The sequence below is a fragment of the Populus nigra genome, chromosome 5 (genome assembly GCF_951802175.1).
Source record: "Populus nigra chromosome 5, ddPopNigr1.1, whole genome shotgun sequence".
Taxonomy (NCBI): Eukaryota; Viridiplantae; Streptophyta; class Magnoliopsida; order Malpighiales; family Salicaceae; genus Populus; species Populus nigra.
In genome coordinates, this window is record NC_084856.1 from 9,393,785 (window position 1) to 9,402,313 (window position 8,529).

General features: G+C 32.3%; 1 protein-coding gene across 2 annotated transcripts; it reads right to left on the minus strand.

Moving 5' to 3' along the window:
- Window positions 1-4,604: 4,604 nt before the first annotated feature.
- On the minus strand, window positions 4,605-8,106 carry LOC133694437 (transcription factor bHLH145-like). Of its 2 annotated transcripts, none has more exons than XM_062115936.1 (4): window positions 7,958-8,106; window positions 6,877-7,491; window positions 6,524-6,673; window positions 4,605-6,430 (listed from the first exon to the last, which is right to left on the minus strand). In XM_062115936.1, exon 4 carries the CDS (start codon window positions 6,411-6,413, stop codon window positions 5,316-5,318), a length of 1,098 nt encoding a protein of 365 aa, XP_061971920.1. In that variant the 5' UTR covers window positions 6,414-6,430; window positions 6,524-6,673; window positions 6,877-7,491; window positions 7,958-8,106; the 3' UTR covers window positions 4,605-5,315. The 2 variants fall into 2 exon arrangements, with proteins under 2 accessions (XP_061971920.1, XP_061971921.1); XM_062115937.1 differs by having other exon boundaries at window positions 7,943-8,080.
- Window positions 8,107-8,529: the final 423 nt, after the last annotated feature.

Consider the following 8,529-nt stretch of genomic DNA (forward strand, 5'->3'; position numbering starts at 1 on the left):
GGAGAAGTCTGAATCTGTCCTGTAGCCCAGACATTGTTCAGCCCATATCTCGAGTTCTAGAAGTCCAAATGATCTCAATTTTTTTTCCTGGAAAGCTGAGACAATTTTCTAGAACTTTCATAATTCAAGTTTGTTTGAATTCTGAATTAGCGATGATGTTTTGTTCAGACAAGAAGATAAGAATTGTCACCAAATCAAGAGTTGGCTACCCACTCAATAATTAGTCATCAAATCAATAGTTCTAAATTTTTTCCTATAAAAGGAGGCATTTGCCATGCATTTAGGAGCTTGGTTGTTCAGATCAAGATCTTGCTCTTACTCTCTCTCTCTCTCTCTCTTTTTATATTTTTGTAATGCTTAAATTTTGCTTTCATTAATATCATGTTTATATTTTTCATTTCCTTTCCTTTACTTAGTTAACTTGTATCTTATTTATGTTCTTATCTTGTTTATTTATGTTTCTCTTCTTCATTATGTTTAGCTAAGTTTATTATGTCAATGTGAAAAGGTTACACTAATGGTGTAAGAATAAATATAATATAAACTTAATATGGATTTCAATGCTTATATCCTAAACAACTTGCTATTAACATGTCTTATCATTTTTATCTTATTAACTCTTAATACCTTGCTTGTTAAATGGTTAATCTATATTTGCGTTGTATAACACTTGGTACAACAAATGTTTGGCACTTTTATAACCCAGCCGTATAGTATAACATATACATGTGCTATGAAAAGAACTTGATTTGTTGTTAACATAAGTTAGCATCATGAATTCCTGACAATATTTAAAAGTTTGGTGTTATTTAAATAAGATAATTAATATGATCATGTTAACAATTTATAATGAGTTATTAATGACAAATCATCCGATTGGAACCTCCTTTGTGTGTGGTTTTCAGTTGAGTAATAAAAAGAGTTTATACTATACTTGTTTGAAATACCATTACTCGATCCTCTAACCTTGACATTTGTTTTTATCAGTGTTTAATCCTCACATTAATCTTACATCTCAAAATCCTCTTTAACTTATTGTTGTTGTTGTTGTTGTTAACTATAATTTATATAGTTAACCTCTATGTGGTTCGACCTCAGTCTTGCCAGATTATTTTTACTTCGATACTCCTATACTTGGGAGAAGATATCAATTTTTTGGTCGTGTCAACGCGTTCAAAAAAACATCAAAATTTAATATTTTTTTAGACGACACTGAAAATGCTAAAAACGATGCAAATATATCAATAACATATATTTTTTGGGGTTTTTTGTTTTTGTTTTTCTGCTATTTTTGGATTTTCAAAAACTTATCAAAAAGATAGGTCACAAATTGCAACACATGAGATTACACTTCTAGACGTAAAAAAAATCAAGTTGGGACTTGATTAAATAAATTTCTAAAATTATCCTAAAATAATGTGTGATATTATTTAAAGGGAAAATTGATATTTTATTATTTTTAGAGTTTTTAGATTTTTCTATAAATAAAATGTTATGCCACTTATTTACAGTACAAAACAATACAAAAACACTTGAAACATAAAAGAAAAGAGCTAGCACTCAAATATATAATAATTATTCACTTCTAAAAGGGTTTAAGAGATTTCTCACTAGTTATTTATATGGATTATCGTTAAAGGCCGAACACTTAGATGAATTATGGTTTATGATAATTTAGCCTTAAAGCAATTATTCAAAACTAAAAAGAACATTTGTTTTTCATGTAATCTTCGTATGAACCTTAAACAACTCTAAATCTGTCTAATGAGATCCTTAGAACTCCTAATAAATTTTAAATTTATCATTTTTATTGCATATATATCATTTGAAAAACCCAACATTTTTGTTCAAAACTTTCTCTAACCTGGAGAGTGCATACGATAAAAAAAAAAATTATGTTAGATAACAAGATTAAATATCAAACTTTTTCGTAAGCAATTAAATTAGGTAGAATTAGTTTTTGTATGGTTGCATAATGCCACAGGGCCATGTTCAAAACCTATTTTTATTTAATTTTCTAATTATTAAAATAATTACTTAAAAGAATTTTAATAATTTAAATTGTAGAATAAAAATATATTTATTCAATAAAAATTCTATCTTCTTATTTATACTTTTTTTTTATTTGACATAGACATGATTTTTTTTTTATCAATGTCATGGTTTTTTATGAAAACTTAAAGTAATTAAAATGTCAATTCGTAAAAATTCAAATGATTTACATTATAGAGAAAACAAAAAAAAATATTTCTTTATACGAAACTCTCTTCTTGTTATTTATTCTTTTTTTTTAATTTTTTTTATGAACAATTTTTTTTATATCATAAGTTTGGTTCTTTGTAAAAAAAAAACTTATCATGATATGTAAAGCAATTTCCATCTAAAAAAAAATTATGTTCCAATTATTTTTATGTGACTATATGAAAAAAATAAAAGAATAAATAAATTGAGTTTCATTTATAATTATTCATAAAGTAAATGTTAATATTATTAAAAAAAGCTATAAAATAATTTGAAAATCATGGTATAATTGGATATTTTTTTAATTATTTTATTCATTGGAATTTATGATAAGTTTAAAAAAATAAATGAAAAATGAAGGGTCATCTAACAAAATAGGCCGAACGTGTATGGGTTTGAAAGTATGAGCATGCATGTTTGGCCTAAAGAAAAAAAATAGCCTAATTAATCATGGATGTGGAAGACCATGCTCTCGTGTTTTAAATAGATAGACAAAACTTTGTTCGCCTTTACATATAAAACAGATGATACGTCCATTAGTCCATTCTTTGACCATCACATATGACTAAAAATGTAGGGTTGGAGAACCTTTAAAATTTATTTTTTAACTTATTTTTACCTGAAAATATCCTAGAAAGCATCATAAAAATTTCAATGACCCATTTCAACTCCAAAATATCTTATCATCCTAAAATTCAAAAATTAAACCAAATAAAAAAAATTATAAATCTTGATATATTTTTTTTAAAATAATAATCATTGAGCTCCCTTCTCTAAGATAAATCCATTGAAACCAAAATTGAGTTTTTTTTTTTATCGGAGTCGTGATCAATCAAAAAAAAATTCCTCCTTTCCGATGATGTTTTCTTTTATCTCTTAAAAATTAGGGATTGACATGGTTAAAATAAAGTTTGGGAATTGAATTGAAAAATATAAAACTTCATGGACCAAATTGAAAAACAAAAACTCTAGGAATAAAATTGAATTTTTTTCTAACATTGTTCCTCTGCAAAGTAGTCCGTGGTGTCTCACTGAATTGTCTTAGAATATCTTGTAATAAATAATAAATAAAATAAATTTCCAAAATCTAATCAAAGTGAAAGAACATCTTTTTTTTTTAACAAAATAATAATTATCATATTTTGAAATCTTCACTTCTTCTGGTTTAGATACGTTGTCCTGCTAGTTAGTGTTTTGTAACAGTCTCAGGATAAAATAGATAAAAACATTGGAGATAGAAATGTGTTTGGTTAAAGTGATATAAATATAAAAATAAATATGTTCTCAAGATAATTTTAAAGTGAATTTATATATTTCTAAAACAAGATGTATAGAAAGAACATGTATCAAAGATAATATTTATTATTGTTACCCCTAAAATATCAATGTAAAAAATCTTAATTTCAAATTTATCCAATTAAAATATATAAGGATAAAAGTGATTATTATCTTAGTTTTAAAACTCACATAGGGATCAAGGATTAGGAGGGTCAATCCCAATTTTTTTCTTAAAAAAAGTCATTAGATTTTTTACTCTGTGTTTTATTGGGTCACTAGTCAACTTAGGTTTTTTATCGGGTAAGTTTGGTAAATCCTTTCTTTATTTTTTTTAAATTCAGATCGGTCTAACCTCGAGTTGTATAGGTTCTAGGTCGACCCGCCAAGTTGATCCTTATTTTATAACTAATATTATTATACTATTATTAATTTCAACACTCAATATAAATTAAAATGAAAAAAAATAATATAAGTATGATAATAATACATATTAAGGATAAAATAAACATTTTCATATTTTATTTTATCTTGTCTACCATCAACTAAACAAACATAATACAATAATAATCATTTACCAAACACAATTCAAATAATAGGTTGTTTAGGTCTAACATGGCTCCCAGGTTAATCTAGATTTTATAACTTAAATTATTATATTATTATTAATTTTAACACTCAATGTAAATTAAAGTAAAAAATAATATATATATATATATAAAGTTTGGCAACTTGAAAAAGTTGAAACATCCCCTTCTTAATTGCAATTTTCTTTTCCCAGTTTCGCAGGAAAATAGGCCACACCCGTGCTCGGATTCACATGCGCTTCGTCTCCAAAATAATGCATCTTTGTGGTCCCGTCGCAGCGACATCATCTCCAGAAAGACGGAAAATTTTGCACTCTTGCATAGAGAAAAGATATCACACATTAACACATCACTGTCTTGTATCAGAAAATTGAGCATGGAGACACATGTACGTAGGCATAAAAGACACCAGCAAAACCAAGCAAATTAATTACATCCAACCAACCAAACTACTATAATCACAAAAAAAGTCACAAGATTGAATAGTCATAGATAGCCCCATGCAAACAAACACCACAAAGGTTCTTCCACATTCAAATTACAATACCATTACAATCCATAGCAGTACATCCTGAGTTCCAACAATACTTGGAAGGATACATGAAATGGTGAGCTGGGGCCACTATATGAAGTTGCAAGGTGAAATGAAGGATGCCACTCGTGCAAATGTTACACATCACAAGAATTAACCCCACAAACATAAAACTTCGATAAGAATACAAAAAGGGAAGAATGAGTTGGGAACCAAGACACACCCAAGAAGCGTGCATACATCCTCTTTATGGGGGTCCCTCTAGAACAACTAGTCTTCTCTTTCACACAGCCAGCACCCCACGCCCAGGAGTGAGTGCTACTTTCTCTAAACCCTAAGACATAGCTTAATGATTCACCTTCCTTTATTGGGACATATTACGCTGCAATTCCATTCCTCTTTCTAGACGGCATCAAATTTTTCATAATCCAAAGCTTGCTGATTTGCAGTTCGAGTCATTGAACATTGAAATTGAGACAGGCTACAAGACATGGACACCAATCTTTCCTCCTTTTACTATTACTCACCTCCTTCGCTAGGAACTGGTTCTCCTGTTCAAATCAACCCCAACAAATTTTTCACCTTACTTATTCCGCACACACCACTAGTAATATCTAACTAATAATAGGACAATACCAGGTAGTACTACCTAGCATTACTGGCATAACAAGTATTGATACTCATGGAGCATCAAGTCCTAAAGCTTTCGCTTTGAACTTCAACGACTTCAAGTATTGAATTGCTTCTTCAAGAACAACAATTGCATCCTTGCCCTTTCCACCTGGAATGAGGTTCTGGAGAATGCTCATTGTCTCACGAATACTCTCTTTTCTCATCCTCTTGTTGCCTGATTCTGAACCCATTTCATGTGACAAAGAATTGGTGCTATTGTCACACCTGGATTCTACATCTTCCTCGTGCCCAAAACATCTAGTGGGTTTTACAGAAGTAGCTGTGTCCTTGAGTGATGGAGCATCTGTATAACCTCCATCAAACAGCTTTCTCTTTTTGTTTGAACCATTAGAACTAACAACCTCTTCTGCGCTTCCATCAAACCAATCTCGCCTATCATGAGTTGTCATTGTACTAGGTGAATGACCTGTACTGGTGACTTCATCCTCAGAGCAAACACTACCATCATCCGAGTAAAGTAAGGCATTCAGTTCTTCCGTGTCCTCATGCATATCAATCCCATCATCTTCAACAAATTCATCATTTGCGATTGGTCCTAAATGAAAATTTTGACCTTTAGCCCCAGGAATTTCCCTATTCAAATCAAAGCCAACTGTTGGTTTTGGTATCCAAGACTTCAAGCACTGGACAGGAGTCCCAACTCCAGAACTAAAGATCAAAGTTGTTTGATCACCTGACTGGTCAAAAACAAGCAATCTTTTCTGATCACAGCCAGAGACTGCCTTAGGCATGTTGTACTCCTTATTGTCATGAGGGGCAGTTGGGAGTTTCTCTTTGAGAACAGTGTCTAAACGAGGCCTTCTCTCTTTATGAACAGAGTTTGAAGGAGGCATTAAGGCCTGTCGGAAGTGAGACAAACCATGAAACCATCCACGAGGTTCATTTTCCTGGCTAGCCTGCGAGTGCAGTAGCTCAGTAAATGGATATCCGATCCCATTTGTAAAGACCATGTTAGTATTGGGATCCATAAGCAAAGGAAGAGTATTTTGCTGCCCAAAGGCAAGTGAAGCACCCAAGTAATTTGAATTGGGTGATTGCCAATTAAATCGCTGCTGAGGAAACAGAGATCCCCAATCTTCTCCCATTTAACCACAACAATCACCTGCAATACATGGATTGAAAAAAAAATACACGTTATAAGAAATCTAGGAGAATTCAGAACTGAGTTAATGCACACAGACAAAGCAAAACGCACCGGAAAAGGATTTCTGCTGTAGTAGAAGTGGCTGTTCACTTACTTCTTTCAGTAATAATGAAAAAAATAAAACAATCCAGCTTAACTTGAAAACGAAAGTGAAAACTAAATCTACGTGACAGGTTTAAGCAGATGACGGAAATATTCAGCCTGAAAAATATGAAAGAACGAAAAATCAGTAAAAGAAAGACATATCATAAACTTTCCAACTATTATCAAAGACACAAGTGAAGAAGACCACGGAATCTAAAGCATGAAAAAGGAGAATATGTAGCCAATGAACGGCACAAAACAAGTAGACATAATTTCTCCAGAAAAAAAAAGTTCCAACGAATAAAATTAACTTGACTAACCTGGCAATCCTGAAGCGGTTGAAAGCATGCTATAACTCTAACTATAATGGTGGCACACCCAGCAATCCCGTTTTCGTGTTTCAATGCCCGAAAATTTGTTTGGCTCGCAGCTTGGCACACCATAACTACTTCCCAGCCCTTCAATATATTGATAACAGAAAGAAAGAACGAAATTCCAGAGAAGAACAAACAAAGGGACAATATTAATTGAACACAGAAAACTAGATTAATCGTCAGCAAAGGGACACCTAATACACGTAACTGGAGGGATAGCCAGACTAAGAAATAAACAACAAGCAATCAGATTTTTCACCCAGGGAACAAAATGAGAAAGAAAGCAGAGAGGATATTGGATTTGATACTGTTCAGCTAATCTGACGAACGTAATAGGGAACGACAACGAAGAAAGTGGATCCCATCGAGTTACAAGACGAAAAAGGTTCAGAATTTAAGGCGAGGCTTGTAAAGGAATTTACAGAATCACTTTACAATAGAGATTCAATGACATAACTTTCCGATACACATCAATAGAAAGACTCAGGAACCACCGCATAGTGTTTCTCTCCCAAGAATATCGCCACAGTTGTTCCCTTCACCAAAACCAATTCATCAACCCTGCAAAATAGGATTTTAAGATGGAAACATATTTTTTATATATATGGAGAAATTTAAATTCATAGTGAGTCTCACAGTAAACCATCCTTTCATTATCTTATAAGGAAATAAATTGGATTAATCCGAAATGAAATTCAGCATTTACTACTGTGGTACCATTTTTTCCTAAGATTTATCATCTAAACCATCAGACTAAAATAATTGAAAATAGCTAGGCAAAAAATTAACTAGCAAGAACAGATTCACAACTCAGAAACAAACATTAGAAGATCTCATTTTCTTCAGAGAAAACAATAATCCAACCCAGCAGTATACTAGACAAAGCCCATTTCTAGCCAGACAGTCTGCAGATGAAATAAACACAGCCCAGCCCGTTTGAAAAACAGATGATCTCGTGAAAGCGATCAAGGAATATTAAACCCACGAAACAGAAAATGGTAGAGGAACTTACAGTGAAAAACAATACCTTTTAGCCGCTGAATTCTTGAACTTCAAACTCAAATCGAAAAACCGCACTGCACCGAGAGAGAGAGAGAGAGAGAGAGAGAGAGAGAGAGAGAGAGAGAGAGAGAGTACAGTCAAAGTGGAAATGCTGAGAGAAAACGGAAAAGAAGAGACTATATAGAAAACAAATTGACGGAATTGTCCCTGTGAGTGGGAATAATGAAAAGTGACAGTACGAGTACACAATAAACACGAGATAAGAAGGGAAAAAAAAAGCGAGTTTCATACGTGCGTGCGTGTGTGTGAGTGAGGAGTGCACGCAAGGCATTAGTGTACAATCATGATGCACCGTAAGATAACCCTTCCCCCCTCTCCCACTCCGTGTGGGGTAGGAGCATCATGACCTTGGGTTAAGGGGCCATGGTTAGTCACTCCTGCTGGCTTGGACTATTGGAATCTGACTTGTACAATAGTCGACCTCTTCTTACAGTTTTTCACTTTTTCTAATGCACAGTACCATTTCCAACTCTAAAAATTTATTCACAAAATATAATCGAGAAAATTCTCATTAAATTAATTAAAAATATGTCTACT